This window comes from Myxocyprinus asiaticus, chromosome 49, assembly GCF_019703515.2.
Source record: "Myxocyprinus asiaticus isolate MX2 ecotype Aquarium Trade chromosome 49, UBuf_Myxa_2, whole genome shotgun sequence".
In the NCBI taxonomy this organism is placed as follows: Eukaryota; Metazoa; Chordata; class Actinopteri; order Cypriniformes; family Catostomidae; genus Myxocyprinus; species Myxocyprinus asiaticus.
This window is the reverse complement of record NC_059392.1, coordinates 8063974-8084776: the sequence shown is the minus strand read 5'-3', so window position 1 is coordinate 8084776 and position 20803 is coordinate 8063974. Positions and strand designations below refer to the sequence as shown.

Here is a 20803-nt window from a genome sequence, read left to right as displayed (position 1 = left end):
TTGTGTATTGTCTGCTAGTGCATTTAGAGAGCTTTTTTTTTATTTTTTTATTGGTTTTTCATTAAAATACACCACAAATGGTACATGTAGCTTTAACGAATATTACTGTATGACTGAATGTTTTTAAACAGCTAAAAATAACAATTTTTAGGAATAAATGATGAACTACTATTAGCAGTTCCCTCACTCCCATCAAACTGGCCTTGAAAAATTATTTGTGGTTGTAATATATTTACTAATGCCATTTACACTTAAAAATTACATTCTTAGAAGTAAAGGATGAAATACTATTAGTAGTTCCCATGCTCTTGTCAGGACTTGATGACAAAAAATAAATAAATAACCAGCCTAAATAGGTATGCTGGTCTTAGCTGGAGCAAGGGTCATTTTTAAAATATGGTGACAAACATGTCCATTGACTTTACAGCCATGTAAAACTTTTAAATATACACTCACCGGCCACTTTATTAGGTACACCTGTACATCTACTTATTCATGTGATTATCTAATCAGCCAATCGCGTGGCATCAGTGTAATGTATAAAACCATGTAGATATGGGTCAGGAGCTTCAGTTAATGTTCACATCAACCATCAGAATGAGGAAAAAATGTGATAACAGTGATTTCGACCATGGCATGATTGTTGGTGTCAGACGGGCTGGTTTGAGTATTTCTGTAATTACTGATCTCCAGGAATTTCCACACACAACAGTCTCGAAGTGTGTAAAACAAAAAAAAAAAAAAAAAACATCCAGCGAGTGGCAGTTCTGTGGATTAAAACGGCTTGTTTATGACAGAGGTTAGAGGAGAATGGCCAGACTGGTCCAAGCTGACAGGAAGGTGACAGTAACCCAAATAAACACGCGTTACAACAGTTCTATGCAGAAAAGCATTTCTGAACAACAAGAATCAGAATCAGCTTTATTGCCAAGTATGCTTACACATACAATGAATTTGTCTTGGTGACAGTAGCTTCCAGTGCACAACAATACAAAACAGCAACAAGACATAGATAATAATAAACAAATGAATAAAAAATAAATAAATAAAAACTGAATAGAAAATAAAAGTATATATAGAATACACAACAGGAATATATATATATATATATATATATATATATATATATATATACACATACATACACACACACATACACACACATATATATATATATATATATATATATATATATATATATATATATATATATATTATATTACCCCCCCCCAGATAAGACCAGCAACCAGTTTAGGCTAGTTTATGTTTTCAGCGGAGAAAAATAAGCTATCTTAAATAATATATGTGCGACTCGGAACGTCTTTTACCCGCTAAAAACGTCAATTACTGTCACATTTTCGAAATATAAAAATTCACAAATATATCCAGCAATACCACAATATTCCCGCGCTTCTGTCAAAACGACCATTGGCTTTGCCCACGATGCCGTCTTTGCGCATGCGCCGAAAGAATCATGCCCCTCCCCCCTCGCATGCGCAGAGCACCGAAGAAATACGCCATTTTGCTTCGAGCGTGAAACGCTGCTAATCGCGCTGCATCAGAAATCCGGTGAGTGTGTGCGCGCGGGGGAAAAGATATTCGTAATCCAACATCCACCGTAACTTTTTCTAAACCTGAAAGCATGTCAGACTCGTCGACAGCAGATGTGGGATTCGCGGAGGCGGGAGTTCGCAAGTTATCGGAGCTGAGAGTGATCGATCTGAAGGCCGAACTGAAACGCCGAAACCTCGACATCAGCGGAAATAAAAGCCTGCTTTCAGAGAGACTCAAAAAGGCAAGAGAGCTTCAGATATGTCCATATAGCCACAAAATGCCTTTTAGCTCTTTGCAACTCCCGATGGATTAGTATAAAGTCCAAAAAATGGCATAAGCAAGGTCTTGCATAGTCTAATGTCGCTGGGGTGTACGCAATGCGTGCGGTTTATAGAGTAATCAATCTCTTGATTTTTTTTGTTTTTGTTTTGTTTGTTTTTTGGGAGGTATATGGACGATTACTTTCAGTTTGTGTTCCTTTTTCATTCTTTTGATATGCATAAGGACTGTTTTAGATAGTAGATGCTCTGCAGGTTGTGAGTTTAAGGCTTGTGTAATATTACTATAAAAGAATGGGGAGTTAAAAATAAAAACGATGGGTTCTTGTGAACATGTACACAATAGGGAAATGGATAACGATAAAAGTGTGCTTGATGTATTTAATTACATATCTCTCACTTTCGCTTCAGGCCATTGAAGAAGAGGGCGGCAATCCAGATGAGATTGTTGTACACCTTGAAATAACTCCCAAGAAAACACCACGACGAACTCCTAAAGGTAAAAGCAGAGTTTAAACATTGGAATTATTCGTTTATTTTAATTTTGATTTACAGACCTGGAAAAGTCATAGAAAGGCACGTAAAGGTGCACTCAATAATTTTTTCCTCATTAAAAATGTGTAACTCCTAAAGACATGAATTGTATTTTGCAATATATGTAGGAAATCATGAGCACTCACATTCAAATGAAGACACCAGTCATATCAGTAACCTTATAAAAGCTGTTTTATTCTACATAGAGAGGGTCCGCACATGGGGGCTGCCATTTTAGAATCACATGACCAGTCGAATACTACTCGCTTAATCTCAGTAACCGTCCTGTTATTTGACACTTTCATTCATTGATTGATTAAAGTAATTATGACTGATTGTGAATACTAAATTTCTTCAATGGCATCTGAAACTGAAAACTATTGATTTTAAATGATGCTGCATCCAAGCCTCTAGGTGTCAGTGTAAGTCCAAAATGACACAAAGACAAAAGTTACTGTGTGCACCTTTAAATCAAGTTTCTATAATCCATATACAGTTTTCTACTACTAGGCCTAAACTTTCTTGCAAACCATATTTATACATAATTTGTGAGGAAATCATTCTTTTGAGTCAGTTCTTTTTAATGAATCAGTTGAATAAATGATTCACTAGAAGTCTGAATAATTTGATTCCTTTTTCACAGTGACGAAGAAGGTCATGGAAATTCATTGGTCCAAAGGTGTGGAAACGAAGTTCGGTGTATCCATTTTATGTTTTGAAATCATAATTATTCCTTTCTGTCTCTAGGAAAAAGCAAAGACAGTGACGAACCTGAAGATTGCACCCTTGAGGAGGACTCCGTTGATGGCCAGGTGGTCTCAAATTATAAGTTCTCAGTGTATATTAAATGCATAACAGGTTGCAGTTTTATCAAAACTAACATCTTCACCTCTTTCAGGACGAATCAGATGCTATTCCAGAGAACCTTCAGGATATGGATATCATGGACATGAGTGTTCTGGATGAAGCCGATATGGGCAATGAAGGTGGGGGCGATGGAGATGAATATGATGATGAGCTTCAAGACACCATGTCGAATGAAGAGAGTTTAAGGGAAGATGACGTTAAAAAAGTTGATACGGCAAATGCCAGTGATGCCGTCATAAGCAGATCTGAGTTGGAGGAGGTGAGATAGCGTGTTATATAGCGCCACACTTTCTCCCATTCATTTTCTCCATAGAGATTGTTGAGCTCTTTGGCCACAAATTTAATTTCCATTGGAACGGGTACTGTAGTGGGTGATCACAGGATTATGGGTTGTGTAGTTCTTCAATGGTAATTTGACTATAAAAAATATGTTGCAATTGCACTTGTGGCTTGTAAAGAGGATTAAATCTCATGGTAGGTCTAGTTTATGGACAACATGAATGGGAATTTTACTTCTGGAACCCTATTGTTCTATTGTAACACCACTGAAGCAAACTGTATGAATTTTTATTCAATATTTGTTTGCTTACAGGAAATGGAGGCCAGTGGTACAAACATGGAGGAAAATGAGGAAGCCACTTGTCAGGTAATCAAGAATGCAATTTGAACATATAGATTTTAGAAATGTTTTTTGTGCTTCTGTTCGTCTGACTAATGTTATGTCTTTAACAGGAGGATAATGGAGAGGATGGGCGTGAAGATGAAAAAGGTACTGTATGGGGCAGAAATGGCATTAAAGTCAGGGTGAAGCCTTTAAGCTCCATTAGTTTTAATGAACCAGGTAACTCGGGGAAAGAGACTGGAAATCCAAAGTTGATTACTGACTTTCCGTGTTGCTGATAATAGACATAAATGATTTTTGTTTAATAATGGTAAAATCACTTTAAAAAAAAATTTGCTTTTGCAAAGAAGTCTCAGATAAGCAGAGAGCCAGTAATCTGTTTCAGTTAGTACGTTAGGTTGGTGTAAATGGTTGTTGCAGATGCCAAGTGTTTCTAGGTTGCTTAAAGAAGACAACAAAGAGAAGATGAGAAGAAATGGATCACACTCAAGCAAAATCGCTGTAGGACTCAAGTTTGTTAATTGGAGATTTCACTAATGGACCATTTGCTTGATTCAAAAGAATCACATTTCCAATAAAGCAAGCACAAAGCACTTCCATATCATGGACACTTCAAGTTCTAAACAAGCCAACGATGGACACTTGGATCTAGTCGACAACACGCTCTGCTTTGTGGGCAGGTGAACTGAAACAAAATCACCTGTTGTCTGCAAGCTGGTTGCTTGTTCTTGCTTTGGTTTTTCCAGTCTCTTTATAGGGTTTAGCTTGCCTTTGCTTGGGTCACGTCCTAGTGCAGCCTTGCCAGTTCCACGATAACCATTGCATTGTCTCAGAAGTGATTAAACTCTGTGCCATTCTATTCCTGTTAAATCCGTAGAAAGTGAGAAAGTAGCCGGGTCTTGTATATCAGAGCTGATTAAGGAAGACTTCACTGAAGAGCCGACTGAAGTGGAAGAATCTTCAGTCTTGGAGTCTCACAAAGAGGAAGACAATGTGCACGACCTTTCTAACGCTGATGACGCCAGCAATTTGGAAGCAGAATCGATGGCCTGTGAAGCGGACATTGACACTGCAAAGCAAAACAAAGTTGAATCCAGAAGCAACGGCCAAGAAAACATTCAGGACACTTTGGTGAACACCGAGAGCACTTCCGCTCAGGCCGCTAATGATAATGAAACGAGTTTGCGTGAAATTGAAATCGCAGTTGACTCGGAAAGTGCGTCAAAAGAAGAAGGGGTCGAGGAAAGCAAGACTGAACCTGCTGAGTCTTCAGAAGTCAAAGAGTCCTCTGTACAGGGTGATGATCAGACAAAGAGGTTTGTTGCTTTCTGTCTACTAGAACAATGGCTTTCTGTTTCATTGGCTCCTTTTGTTAACAAGTATGGGTGCTTTTGGGAAGTGTAATCGATTGCGCATTTCGTATACCATTGTGTCATTTCCCTTTTCTTTTTTTTTCTTTTTTTTCTTCCAAAAAGTAATTTCCCAGAAATTTGGTTTGCCATCTAAGGCAGTGGTATGTTTAGTGTATTTGGCTTCAATACTTAAGTCATAGTATCCAAATGTTAAGTCTTTGTTCACTGCCTGAGGTTGTGTGTCCTCATTAGGTAGGTATTTATAATCAACATTGGTGATCGCGTTCAAACCGCCAATTCAATTTCTTATAAGAGCGTTTTCTTTTTCTCTAGTGGTGACGAGGATAAATCAAGCAAGCCGGAGTCGAAAGATGAAAAAGGTGGGTGTGCAATGAAAAGTCTTCGCTATTGTACATGAAGACTACTTTTGACCTCTCTCGGGCCAAGCAAAGAGCTAGATATTACTGCTGGACTTTTCTTTTTGGGACCCATTAGGTAGCGCTGGTGCTAGCGGAAGGAACCTTTGGGTCAGTGGACTTTCTTCAACCACTAGAGCGACGGATCTGAAGAATCTGTTCAGCAAATATGGCAAGGTCTGCAACTGAACAAACTACAAGTTGGAAAACGTGGTTAATAGGCACTTTTAACTAGGGTTGGGAATCCCTAGTGCTCTTCACAACAGATTCTCATAAGCATGTCCGTTTTAATGAATTGGTCAAAAAGACTGTTAATTAGACTGTAAAGGCCTACGGTCTACTTCTATTTTCTGTGTGCCGGTCTGTCTCGTGGTAGGTCAAGCACTTCGGCTTTTAAAGTATGGTGTTTTGACTGCGTGCTCGTACGGACACGTTTGATGCAGGTGTATTTTGACTGCTTTATGATACTCTTTTAGTACAGTACGGACTGTCTGCAGTAGTCTGTGTAGTGTGCTGCGGATGAAATTTGTGTAATAAAACCGAAGTATATTTTGGCCTTTACTCTGCTAATGTGTACTTATTTGTGAGACTTAATTCAGTGTAATTACAGACTGGTCATATGATAAATGTGTACTTAATGATACACATTTGGAACAGTTTTGTTGTGATAAATTGGGAGTACTAAAATAATTGTATGTACAGTCATTAAAGAACCAGAGCTTCGATCAGAATCAGAATCCTTACATTCCTTAAGATTCCCATACCTACTTCTAAATGTGCAATGGATGAACATTATGTTGTACTAATTTTACAATGTCCTGATATCCACATGTGTTATTTTTAACAGGTTGTTGGCGCTAAAGTAGTAACAAACGCTCGAAGCCCAGGAGCTCGCTGCTATGGATTCGTCACTATGTGTTCTACTGAGGAGGCCACCAAGTGCATAAGTCATCTGCACAGAACCGAACTGCATGGCAGAATGATATCAGTTGAAAGAGTATGTGATATTTTTTTTGGTGATATGGTGACTGTCAACATTATTGATTTGATATAGAGTCAAATTCAACTGATTGATCTATCTTCATTTAGGCCAAGAATGAACCAGCCGGAAAGAAGCCTACTGACAAAGGTGAAGGTAAAAAGGCTGGCAGTGACAGAAGACAATCCACTGACTCCAAGACTGAGACGTAAGCCATACTTCAACCCTGGTATTTATATAAATCTTTGCATACCTAATAACTGGAACAGCCTCATAATAGAGTTACATCCTTACAGATCTGAGAACAAGGATGAGAAGACTGAAGGCTCTGATGGCAAAGGTAATAAGCTTTCATCCAGCCTTGTTAGTACCCTAAGTAAATTGCCATAGTACACAAGTCTTCATGGTTCATCCTTGCTGTTACAGAGCATGGTGGTGAAAGGACTGTCGTGATGGACCAGTCAAAAGGAGAGCCAGTTATTAGCGTGAAAACCAAAAGCAAAGAGCGAGTATGTATAGTGGCTTCAACTGTTTTGACTTCCTCATACACTTTGTTTTTAGGATGGTTTTCAAATGTTGTTAAAATCATTTTGTGTTGGCCGCAGAGCACCAAGAGTCGTGACCGCACGTCCTCCAGCAAAGAGAGGAAGGACATTTTGTCCTTTGATCAGATCAAAGAACAGCGAGAGAGGGAACGTCAGAGGCAGAAAGAACGAGAGATCAGAGAGGTAGAGAGACGCAAACACTCTGGGTAAGTTTTACGCTGATTTGTCATACAAAAATAACAAACAAATGTAGCTGTAAATGATGCAAAAAAACATGGCGTAACACCATATAACTAACTAGATGCTCTGCTGGAATACATTACAATGAATTAATTGCATTGAATTTGTTACAAAAGTAGCAGCATTGATGGCTGTCGTGGCAATATTTTCAAAGGAGGTGCATTTAGAATTTTACTAACCAACTAGTTTAAGTATAGGTATCTGCAGAACAATAATGGGTGTTTACTAATAAGTAGGCGTTTCCAAACCAGGGTGGGTGTTTCTAAACTTTCCAATGAAAGTAGGGAATCTCAATGGTTTGAAAATGCCCACTGATTGGGAAAAGGCCATTTTCTGCAGAGAGATAAGTCTCAACTATTTGGTGGTTGAACAATACTGACATTGATTTAGGCCAGTGGTTGGTAACATTGGCAACAGTGAGAGAGGAGTAGGCTTGCCAATCTACCTCTTTATGGAATCCTTCCTCATGATAATGAGCGTGTTTTTATGAGCTGAATGGGAGGCAAAACACTAAAGTGTGATGAGACTACGGTATAGTCAACAGACTATCACTGTACGAGCAAGCAATTTGCACATCACGAGCCAGCAGCACAGATCAATTCAGGCAGCGCTATACTTTCAATGAATTGCCCAAGTAAATGCTTCCGTTTGGATCGCGCTGCGCGGTTGAGCGGAAGACAGCCTACATTTTTGTTTTTTATTTGTTGCTTTTTGCTTTCAGAACAAAACATGATGTAAATAAGACACCAGCATACACCCACCTTAAACCACAATGATGATGATTCTAAAAAAAACTACATTAAACGGTTAAGAGTAAAAATAAACTCATCTGGGTTTCTGAATCCCATTTAAAATATGCATGACACCTGGAAATAAAGTTTCAGGATTTTGAAAAATGTATGACATAATATAATAAATATTTAAGATTCCACACAATTTCTTGGTTACTAATCAAAAATGTGATAACTGTTTTGTGCAACTCATTTCGTACAAAAGTTCACATTTACTTGCTACCATTCATGCACGCACACAAGATGCTCTGCAGAAAATTTTGGAAAATAATTGGAAAACAATGACGTTAAGAAACTGAAAACTTTCAGTTTTTAATTGAAAATGGATGTGTGGGCATGGCCTTAAATGGAAATATGTCAACAACTTAAATTTTGATTACTTTTTGTTAATCTGTTATAAATGTAGATACAAATAGATTCTGGTCCAGTTTCTTGTCTTAATTTAAAATAAAACCATTCTCCAACTAATTTCCCATCTATTTTATTGTTTTGACATCGCAGCGAGCGAGACCGTGATAGCCGTTTGGAGCGTGAACGCATCCGTCTCTTCCGGCAGCGGGAGGAGAAAGACAGGCTGATGAGGAGGCGCAACTGGCTAGAGGTGGAGAAGCAGAGGCTGGATGCCGACCGTATGGAGCGTGAGTTCCTGGAACGTGAGCGTCTCCGTGTGGAGTTTGAGCGCCGGCGTGAACAGGAGCGCATTCATCGTGAGAGGGAGGAGCTGCGGCGGCAGCAGGAGCAACTGCGTTATGAACAGGACCGACGTCCCCTCAAGAGGCCATATGACATGGATGGCAGGTATGTCGGAAATGCTTGGTGCTAGTGATAAACCAATTTATCTGCCGATATTTGGCCATTTTTAGATTATCAGCATCAGCTGATAACTATGGCCAATGGATGTCGTCAGTTCCTAAATCCATTGACAGCCTTGCCCATGAATAGTGGACATTTTCTTGAGAGTAAATGCTTTTAATGTAAATGTGTACATATTATTTGCTAGCATTAAATATATATACAATATGGCATTACATTGGTCATCGGCCACCCTGCTCTTTGGATACTGGGATCAGCTTCAACCACTAAAAAAAAAACAAAAAAAAAACAAACGGATGGCAAAAGGGGTCGCTGAAGTCCTGCATTTTCCAAGGAGACACAGGAAATATTGGCCCATAATTTTTTATTTTTTTATTTTTTTTTACAGAAAAGACGACTGGCAAGTGAAGAGAGTGAACATGGACGATCGCTATGGAAGGTCAGATTTTGGACGGCAAGACCGATACCAAGATTTTGACCACAGAGATCGCAGCCGCCATCAGGAGGACATGATGATGGACAGGTAATACCGAATTCCTGTTTCCAAGCTCTCATTTCTTTGTAGACGCACATCTACTTGTTTGACATCACCCAGTGATTCAACTTCTGTCTGTGCATTTGACTATAGATTTTACTCTATCGTACACCACTATATACCATAGTAATTTTCATTTACGTCCCTTAATGAACAGGAGAGACAACAGAGGTGGATTGTCAGGGGACAGAGACAGTCAGGTAACAAAAAGTCCCTTGTAGATATACATTTTCATGCTCTAGTATTGGACCTTGTCTGATCTCTTTCTCTTGTTTTCTATCCACAGCACTTGTCTGATCGGGACAGGCACGGCAGGGACAATCGTGATAATTGGGGTGGCAGCTATGACAAACGTGGAATGAATCCTACAAGGCCAGTGCCTGGAAGGTAAGTCGGTTTGTCAGGTCTAATAGCCAGATGTGGTTTCATTTTAAATTATCGAGATTTATCTGCATTTACTGCTGAAGTTAAGACTATCCACATTCCTAAAATCATACTTGTCTCCGCTTAATAAATTGCATTGTTACTGGAATGCAAGCAATGACCTTTGCTGTGGTAATGCCTTTTGTTTGTAGTCGTGACAGAGACTGGGAACCTGGGCGTAAAATGGATGGGGACAGAAACTGGCAAGGTTTGTCCAACAAACATCAGTTAAAGCGATGGTTCTCCCAAAATAACAATTCTGCCTTTTACTTTTTAAATATGCCTGGAAGTTCCAAGATATCATATATTCTCCTCTCTTAATGTATATTACCTTGCTTTTTAGGAGCCGACCGAGGTGTTCCAGGACCAGGTCACATTGCACGAGGAGGAATGGCAAGGTATTTTATGATTTAATAGTTTTTTTTTTCTGGATTTTATGTGAGAATAATGGCAGCAAAGCTTATTTAGAGTTTAGTTTGTGTTTACCGTAAGGCTGTTTGTCTGCTCCTCAGCCGGGGCGGGTACTTGCCAACGGGGGCATCTCCGTCTCTCTCTGGAGCCTTAAACCGACCGAACCAGATTATGCAGAGCAGCGGGATGCAGGGAGGCGGAGCCTTTGGTCGACGTTACTAACTTAAAACCTCTTCCCTTGTGTCTTTTACACTTTGCAGCTTGTACATTGCCGATCGAGCTTTGTAATTGTATTTTATAAGTCCACTTTTCTTTTCATACTGTTAAGGCAAGAGAAAATTGATTATGTTGTGTAAAGATAGTGTTTGAGATTTTATTTTGATTTCCCCCCCCCACCTCCATTCCACATCTTGATAGATTTTAGTCTTTTTTTTTTTCTTTTTTTTTCTGTTTTGTGTAACACATGGTGAATGCTCAGGAATGTTTGCAGAAATTAAACCTGTCCTAAAACTATGACCTTGTTGATGTTCACTTCTTTTTGATTGTGCTTCAATAAAATTGTGGAGTTTTCTTTGAGTGCTTGTTGTCCATGATAGTATTGTTTTGCCACTAGTTGGCGCTCTTAGTCTACAAACACTGCAGTTGATGCAAAATAGTATTGGAGGGTATTGAGATATAATGGCAGAAGTCAGAACATGCACATGATTGAAAAACTCAAAGCAGGAATGTATCTAGATTTTTACATTTTATGAAAATAATCTAAAGGGTACTTTGTGTAAAACTCTCTACCACGATGCTGGGGATGCTATATGTTGCTCAAAAAACAATTTGAGGTATCATTTGTGTCTGTGACAAACATCTCTCTGTAGACTTAGCTATGGATTTTCTCACTGCTATTAACAGAATGAGATAATATCTGCTGTTTTACAACATGAGTGTGTAAAAGACTGGAATTATGTCCACCTGCTGCTTGACAAAATTGCCCAATACATCTTGATTATTCAGGGCTTGGTTTACAAATAGCATTGGAGAATTGTGGCTTTTAATCCAGTGAACTCTTATGAGTGCTCCAGTTCTTTATTAATAGAAGCACTTCCATGATTTCAAATGTCATGTATAGGCAATCTAAAGGTCACTCATTGTGCAAGTTTAATCATTAGATTATTAGGTCACTAATATCAATAACCCCCAACTTCCTATCTCACATAACCCAGGTTTAATTTTGGTGTGTATCCTCAAATAATGTGATATTATTATTCAAATCTTATTGTATAAGTTAGGGACTATGTTGTCCCCACTCTGCTTTTTCACTTAATTACTACCCTGAATCGGTTTAATCAGTGAGCGTGTTTACAAGCACAGCAATACGTTGATAACTACCCAAAATCACCTATTTAAAAAGATACGACACTACAATAAACTGTTTACAAATGGTTTGAAATAATCTGATTATTTTCTGCTTTTGACGTGTAAACGTAAACAGGCTTGCACACAACACCTGCACACATTGGATAAACTGGTAAGAACGCCCGTTAACATACTGTGCGAAATTGGTGTAATGGGCAAAAATCTGTATCAGTTGGTTTAACCAATGTGCTTAAACTGTTTAAGACCTTATCCGATAAAGGAAAGCTGTTTAAGGCGTTTACTTGACCGTATGCCATTTTATTAAGCATAATCGTGTTAGATTGTGCGTGTTAATGCGTTCGATTGACAAACTCTACAGGGGATATTGTGCATTAATTTGCCATTGTAATTTATTGGGATTTTGTTTAATGATTTTTGTTTAATAAAGCCATTATGATTAAAATATCCTGAAAGTTTTCAATAGCAAGGATGTAACTAGGCCAAATGGTCTTATGTTGAGGAGCAGAGGTTTAAATTCAAGAATTGGCCATTGAAAACCCCATATTTAGGCTACTGACCATTGAACTGAATATTGAGGGCAGGGGCATGTGCCCCCCCCCCAATGTCTAGGGGGGTTGTGACCCTCTTCAAGAGTAGTTATCAATAAAGATATAAATGATAAGATCAATGAACCAAATTCAAATGTACAATAAAGTTTGAAAGACCTGAGGAGCATTGGTTTTCGTAGGAAGAACTATTGGTTTGACTCCATTGGTCTTCAGTGACTCATAACAGATGACATCCTGGGAGGTGGAGAATTTGGTGTCTGATGTTTCAATTCTACCATGTCCTAAAGTAACCCCTGCCCAAAGTGAATGATGTCACAAACTTAGAACATGTCTTGCACCACTGGCCAATCACATCCAGGAAGTAGGGTTTGGGGGCGGAGTCAGGCTCAGATATACATGCCCAGAAAGGCCTGGATGCCATAAATCTTTCAACACTTCAAAAATGTTCTTCATCAAGATGTTGAAATGTGCCAAGGGAGTCTTCATAAAAGTATGCACCCTACAATTCAATCAGAGCTACAGTATTTTCCAACAATTGTTGGCTGTCTTCAGTCCTAATTACATTGCCCATTGTTTCAAGTCTAAACGATGTTCGGCTGTTTACACTGGCACATGTTCACTCCTGCAAATACATTGACACAGATGGTCCAAGACGTTTGGAGCAGAACCTGAGCAGAGCTGGAAATTCAATTACTATACCATACACCCAAGAGAATTTTTGTTCTCACTTGCATTCAACTAAACAATGGAATGTTTTGGACATTTCCCAGCAGAAAAATTCCACTTTGAAGCCTTGACAGAACATGAATGTGGGGGACCCTTTTCCTGTCAGAACAATTTCATTGTACTACCCCAACACTATACCTAACATTACAACAGAAATGCCGAGCACAAACATACACAACATGTCTCCCTAAGCAGAACTCATTAAGTATTCCTATTACACTTTATGAATTGCATCCAAATTGCGTTCATTCTTCAAAACAGATCTACAAATCTGAATATACCACATTATAGTTCAGGCATGTTAAACCAAAAACATTCCTCTCTCTCAATGTATGTTCCAAGCTCCAAGTGAGCTAAGAAGGAGTCATTATAGCCACACGTTTGAATTCTTCCCAGATTTGTTTGCTGATTTATCTTTTATCTAGAGGACATTTCACAGGTAAGACTTCATTGATGCATTTTGTCTTGCAGATGGTGGAGTTTATTTGACCCCACAGAAAGGAAATTTGTCTAGATTATTGAAACTATTTTGGAATAGTTTGCACAGGATCTCTTGACTGAACTTGTCTTCTCAAAAACTGTTCTCTCAAATGCAGAAATAAGTAACAACTTCAATCATTGGTGCTTAAATAGAAGTTAGTGGTGCATGCTAAGGCAAGTTTTACTGATTCTATTGGTCATATTTAGAGTTAGGGATTGGAGCAAACCCTTAACCATAAGTATTAAACATCAGCTTGTAATATGCAACATTTGTACTTAGAAAGTGACTGATACATCAGATTGTGTGGCTTGTGGAGGACAGATGTGCTACTACTATTCTAAGGAGGTTTCGACTATTGAATTTCATCTAGCAGACCATTAAACAGGTGGAATATCCAATAGATTTACATTGAAGGAGGGACTCGAGCCATATATTGGAACCAGAACACATTGAGGCTTGGGGGTGGACTTTTCTGGACGATAGCCTACAGCCTTTTTATCCATTTTGCTTTGGATATAAGCTTCTGATGAAATGTTCATGTGTATTTTACTCTAGACGGTTAGGAAAAAGACATAATGGATAGACTTTTTGATAGCCAGTTCTTTCATTTGAACTGATTGTTGTTGTTTCTTTATTTTGCAAAAGCTTTACAAGACATCAGCTAGTACATAAAACACTATGAAGGTCTGTCTTATGACAGAGAGCTCCTAAAACAACAACACCAGCGCATCAAACGGAAAACTCATCTGCGTAATCAAGAGCTTCATCTAGACTTCAAAGCCTTTCAAATGCACTAAACTGAACTGACTTAAGATGTTCAGACATCTGCACGATGACCACACATGAGTTTAGCACTTTCTTGTATAACTTTTTGAAACTGGGTTGTTGCAGTTTATTTCACTTGCGTTTCAAACAAGATGTTGATGGCTTTACAGAAGATTTCAAGATCCAGTCAGAAGATGAAACTCAGATGGGGAATCTCTCTCACATATACTCAAGAGTACTAGAAGGTGGAACGTGTTAAACCATTTATAGTTTGAGCAATTTCCTATATAAATTTACAATGGTATCAATATGATCACATTGTCACCAAGATGACCATGAGTTTGGTCACTGTTATTTTGCCAAGTAGGACATGTTCTTGAACAACATCACTATCAAACAATCAGAATTTAGGGATGGTCTTAGGGCTGGAAAAACTTTCTTATAAACCCAAAATTTCCTTCAAAATTTTAGGAGGAAATCATGGGTTAGGGTTAGGGTTGGGACTAAGGTTATGTCTATGTTTATTTGACAGGAATGTTGTTTCAGGATCAGCAAAAATGTGTTGATCCAGGAACACGTCTTAGGTCGAGTGCACACTGTGGTATTTTTACATCCCTTTACAATAGTTATTTGTCAGACTGTACGATATGATGCCAGTGAGATCTTGGGTAAAATTCATGGCACACTGCAACATTATGTCAGACTGTACGATACACATTTTAACCAAGACTTTGGTACCAGTTGTCCCAGTTGACAGTGTTGACTGAAGTGACGGCATTTGGCTGTCTACACAACTGCTTCGCAAAATTTCGGACATTGTCAGAACTTTGTTGGAGGCTATCGCAGAGCAATAATTCTGCCATTTGTGAACATGTGATACTAAGCAAACAAAGATGGCTGATTTTGCCCTACGACAAAATACATATTTTACATTTCCCAAAGTTTGCCTCTGACGGCAAATTCATGGCCAAAATCGCAGTGTGAACCTGCCTTTAGTTGACAAATCACAGTTACAATAGTCACAAGCTCTTTGACCAAATGTCACAATAACATTTCTACAATAAAACTGGTCTCTGCTTTGTCTCATAGATGAGAGTGAATCATCATTTGAAGGTTCTGTTCTTGAGGGTCTGCTGAAGGTTCCATCACAACAGCTAATGGCACATTCTACGTCGAGCCCACTGACAGATTTACAGCTGTCAAAATGTTTAGGGTGGATAGGGCTGTCAGTCGATTACAATTTGGCAGATGTGGTGCAGACCCTGGTGCAAATAAAGATAGATGATTTTTACACCCTAGTGCAAATAGTGGCAAATATTATTTGCACCCCAAGCCTGGTACATATAATGGTAGATGCTGTTTGCCCCATGGTGCAAATAGTTACAGATACTATTTGCACCCCTAATTAAATACTAACAGTATAGGGGCATCACTGCAGCTTTTTCATTGTGTTTATTTAAAGTCCCACAGACTTCCTACACCCATCCCTACCCCTAAACCTAACCCTTCATTTACCAAAAATAACCATGGTTTTACCACAGTACCCATAGTATTACTATGGTATTTTGTAGTAAAATTATAGTAACCACAAAATTAAACATGGTTATTATATAAACACCTTATTACTGTAGTAATAGCAATAAGTGCATTAAACTATGGCATTCACCAATAAACATGGTTACTACATGTTTTTTACTATATTACTATAGTGAAACTACCTTTATACTAATTTTTATGAATTATTATAAGTAGTATTAAAGAAAATATTGAGAGAGGATACAGGAAACAGATTGGGGAAAAGAGTGCGGCAAATGCGGAATCGAACCTGGGTCAAAAAAGTGCACTGGTATTATGCCCCACATCACTGAAGCAACACTGTTTGGCAAGTGTTATTTACACCTGGGTGCAAATAGTCACTCTGTTAAAATTTTTAATTGAATTAATTACATTATATGCCAATTAATTAATCGAATTTATCACACACACACACACACACACACACACACACACACATATATATTTGCTGAGAAAGCACCCCAAATAACAATAATTCAATAAATAATTAATGAAATTAAAATAATAAAATAATTATAAAGAGTTATATTTAAATAATTATAAATATAATATTATAAAATGAATAATTCAGATAATTAATACGCATTACATTATTGTGGCAGATGAGTAAATTGATAAGACAACACAAAAAGTGGTTTTAGAAGGCAATATTGTTTATTTCCATTTTAACATAAGCCTATAAATGGCCTACAGTCCACAGCAATCCCTTTTGCAACTGAATTCGTAAGTCTGTCCAAGACAGATTTATTATAAGTGCTTTTCAAAGGATGCGTCAATGTACAGATGTGTCAGACGGACGCTTTTGGAGTGTCTCAGTTTGGTTGCGATCAATGATTAAGCGTAGTTTAAAACTTGAGAACACTTCTCGAGATCCCTGCATTCGGAATTGCACTCTGTTGTGTTCAGCTATGTTTGAACGCAAAAACGTGTTCTCATCTTGTGCTGTCGCTAGTGTCAAGCAAGCCTGAGTTTGGTTTGTTGTCTATACAGCTGCGTGTTGTCTGTACAGCTGGAGTTTTGCTTACTGCCCCCTGCTGAATGCATGTGGTATTTCAGAATAAAAATATTCCAAGGTATGGACCTAGGACATTAATTGCATAATTTCTTTATGGATTATGTTTTATATAAGTAATCACATGTTGACTTTAAATGCTTAGTTATGTTCACAGTTCTTTGGTCTAGGAGAAACCTCAAATTAGCTCAAATACTGGAGCGTTATGACAGTTTTGAAAGTGAGACTTGTACTTCTAAAGGTGGCGTTGTTGCAATTCTATTCGATTTCTGTTTGATTTAACATGCACAGTGTGCTTTTTTTTTTTTTTTTTTTTACTGCAGTTCAATGCTCTGTTAATAGGAGCAGTGCGAATATTCCGGGTTCAATACAAGTTAAGCTCAATCGACAGCCTTTGTGGTGTAATGTTAATTACCACAAAAATGCATTTAGATTTCGATTCCTCTTTTTCTTTAAAAAAAAAAAAAAATGCAAAAAATGGAGGTTACAGTGACTTAGAGTCGAAGGATTTTTGGAGGGTTTAAAGGCAGAAATGAAAGCTTATAATTTTATAAAAGCACTTGCATTAATTCTTCTGTTAAAAGTCATGTATTATTTGAGCTGTAAAGTTGTTTAAATTGTAATTTTTACAGTCATTTAAGGGTTTTAGGATTTGTTGACATTACATCATAATGACAACAAAGTTGTAAAATTGGCTGTAACTACACAGAGGTTATTAAGTTAGTAAGTGCTTTTATCCCACTAAAATAATGTTTACATCCATATCGTTTATGTCTTGTGGCTATACTTTTGGAAAAGTGAGCATTTTTCAATGTTCAAAAATTGGCCCCCATTCATTATTTTAAGTACCATGTCTGGGCAAGACCACCAGGATTAAAGATGTCTGTCATGTACTGTAAGGTAACATCAAAAAATAGATTTTCCTGATATCTTGAAATAAACAGACAGTTTTAGGATTTTGAAACATTTAAAACAAAGATAAAAGTTATGATATTTAAGATTCTCTACCTTTTCAAGGTAACAAATCCAATTTAAGCTAATTTGTGACACTGATCATGTTAACTCCATTGTTACGTGCATGCTGTCATTACGGTTCAAATGAATTGTAATGCTTATAATATAATTTGTAATTAAAATTTTGTATTAAATTAGAAAAACACTAATTAAAAGCATTTTTACTATTGTAACCGACTGTATACACGTGAGAGCTGTTGCAAAAACATAATTTTGATGCAATTATCAGTGTTTTCAATGTCTTTTTATTTCTTTCTTCTTTCTAGGGTAAAAAAACCCTCTCTCTGTATAACACGCATGAGTTAAACATTGCCAGAAAGATGTATATGTGTCTGTATATTCTGTGGATATTGTTGGTCATGTGATCTCGTGGCTACAGTCACACCATGCCCACGTGGCAACAAGGTTACTCTAGGGCATTTCCCATGGCTCCAGAAGCCATACTAGTTATTCATATACATTGAAAGTTCATCAGTAGACTGTATGACATGTTTTGCAAGGTGCACTATGTAATTTTTAGGTGCTTAATTCATGTACCCTGAAATCAATCCCATTCAGTCGAATTACTGACAAGCGGCAGCTCCCATTCAAACATGATCACGCTTTAGCGCTACTCATAGCGCGTTGTGCGAGTAACCTTCGAAACACGTTTTTTTCATCCCGTGGGAACCAGGAAGTAATTGCGTTCACATAAACAATGGTAAGTGCAATTCGGAGTTTGCATTTTCATTCTAGAATTAAATGTTTTCTTTACTGACGGTTAGGTTAAGAGTTAGGGTTTAGGTAAAATATGCAGTCCTGTTGACTGTATGGCATTATTTATAGCAAAAAATACAACTCGCTTTTGGTGCCACTCTGTGGACATTTCACCTGGAAACTGGAGCTCACATCTGCCCATACGTTCAATAACACCTCCAGCTTCGGCCACTGGGGGCAGTAGTAAAATTTTTGGTAAGTACAGACTGATTCCAGCAAAACTTTCAACCTTCTATTGCCGAATTTACAGCCTGTATAACCCTAACACTCTGTCTACACTGGATGCGAGAGTTGCATTGCATTGTGTCAAAGGCAAATAGATACCATTTAAATCATTGAAGCAAACCTGTTCCATTTTGTGCTGCACACCCTGGCGCTACTCCTGCCAACAAGACAAATAAACGGTTTAGAATGTTCGCTTTAGTGCTTCCACTGTAGACTGCCTTATGCCATTGCAGATCGTGACGCACCCGGGGTAGACAGTGTGTAACCCTAAATTTGTATGAAATTCAAAAAATGCAAAAAAGAAGCATTTTCACTTGTGGTCTCAGACTTTTTGACTACAGGGTTTTTTTTGGGGGGGGGATAAGGAACTGTCATTTGCAGCAATTAACGGATTTCTTGTTCAAATCGCTTAGTGATTAAATGTTGAGTTTACAAATCGAATCTATTGCTTATATGTGATTTATGTCTTTCTGAACAATCCAGCAGTTATTTTGCCATCTGGATGGTAAAATTAACAGGAAGAGGGGCAGCTTTGATTAGATTTTACTGCTGTGCAAAGGAAATAACCAGTCAGCACCAACCGCCTGAGCAACACAAACGTAAACAATCAAATTGGACTGCAATTGCCAAGTCATTGCGATTGAATTTCATTATCAATTCTTTGCCATATCTTAGTTTATCTTTACTTTTAGCTCAACTGACAGAGTGTTGCACTAGGAATACCAAGTCATGGATTTGATTCCCAAGGAAACCACAAAATGATCAAATGTATACCTTGAATGCTTTTATAGCGCCTGCCAGATTAATAAATTACATGTTGTTTAGATAAAAAACAAAACTACAAAATCTGTCCCTCAGATTAGTCATGTGGTCTTTGATTCCACAAGTGTTTTCTTGGAAAAATAATTCATTTTAATTTCCGCCTCCCTCCGGTGTGGATTGTTTCTCAATAAATTAATTCATATTTTTCTTAAACAACCCCTGAAACCTTTTTGCCCTGGTCTCCACATGTGCAACTACTTGAAAGAGAGGCATGCAGGATGAAGCCAAAATCTGGAAGTAATTCCATCAGTGGGTCAATGCCCGACTTTTACCCATGCTTCTCACATGCTCCTCTCTACCCATAGCCACAGATCCAGGAACAACTCCACCATCCACTGTGTTTATAGAAACTAATATGATCATAATCCAAAGCATGATCCGAGACCAGATGTGGGACTTATTTACATGAAGGATTCCTATTGGTCGACTCCCACGCACCAGAATGGTGTGATACAATCACGTTGTTTAAAGTTAGAGGAACAACCTCCCATTCATTTTATACACACTTGTAGGTCAAACTTAACCAAGTTTTGTGGATGTAAATCATGTGACTATGCATGGCATTCTAGAAAAAGCTTGTATTTTTTCAGCAAACAATTTCAAATTAATGTTTAATCTGATTTAGTTCTTGTGTAATTTTTAAACAGGGTCTGTATACAGAGTTTGAAATAATTTGTCATGCAAAACTTTTCCCATGGGTTTTGAGAATCATTTACCTTGAGCTTTAAGGTCACTGTCTATGTTGCCCTACATTGTTGTGTCTGGTTTGGGTCAGCATACATCAGTCCGCAAACAATCAGTACAACTAGACCAAATATCGTCCTGATACAACTGTAGCTGCTAGAAGTTTCAATGAAAATGTTTTAAGGCTGCATCAGCTTTCTTTTTAAGTAGAATAGTAAATCAGCATTATCAACTTGTTTTTTCAGGAACATCATTTGCGGAAAAGGTTTTAGGAGTATTATAACTTTTAAAGGAGTCTTAGGTTTATCCAACTGAAATTTCAAGGTTAACTTTGATACTCAAATAATAAGAATACAAAGAGAAAGATAGTTGGTTCTTATCAGAATGGCCATTAAAACATTCAATGTTTGATTTGTAAAAAACATATTTAAGTAGGATGGTTAGGTATGTTAAAAGTGTAATACTCC

At 37.8% G+C, this 20803-nt stretch overlaps 1 protein-coding gene and 1 pseudogene across 1 annotated transcript; both read left to right on the top strand.

The window, feature by feature from the left end:
• The first annotated feature begins 1507 nt into the window (after window positions 1-1507).
• Window positions 1508-10936, top strand: LOC127438303 (scaffold attachment factor B2-like). Its single transcript, XM_051693799.1, has 21 exons — window positions 1508-1795; window positions 2244-2331; window positions 3114-3178; window positions 3265-3492; window positions 3826-3879; window positions 3966-4002; window positions 4733-5171; window positions 5541-5587; window positions 5703-5800; window positions 6471-6620; window positions 6713-6810; window positions 6899-6942; window positions 7029-7111; window positions 7208-7353; window positions 8680-8976; window positions 9380-9514; window positions 9684-9726; window positions 9813-9913; window positions 10102-10157; window positions 10293-10347; window positions 10462-10936. The coding sequence occupies exons 1-21, from the start codon at window positions 1643-1645 to the stop codon at window positions 10580-10582; spliced, it is 2538 nt and encodes an 845-aa protein (XP_051549759.1). The 5' UTR covers window positions 1508-1642; the 3' UTR covers window positions 10583-10936.
• A 1782-nt stretch (window positions 10937-12718) lies between these two features.
• Window positions 12719-20803, top strand: part of LOC127438069 (disintegrin and metalloproteinase domain-containing protein 10-like) — a 34127-nt pseudogene continuing 26042 nt past the window's right edge.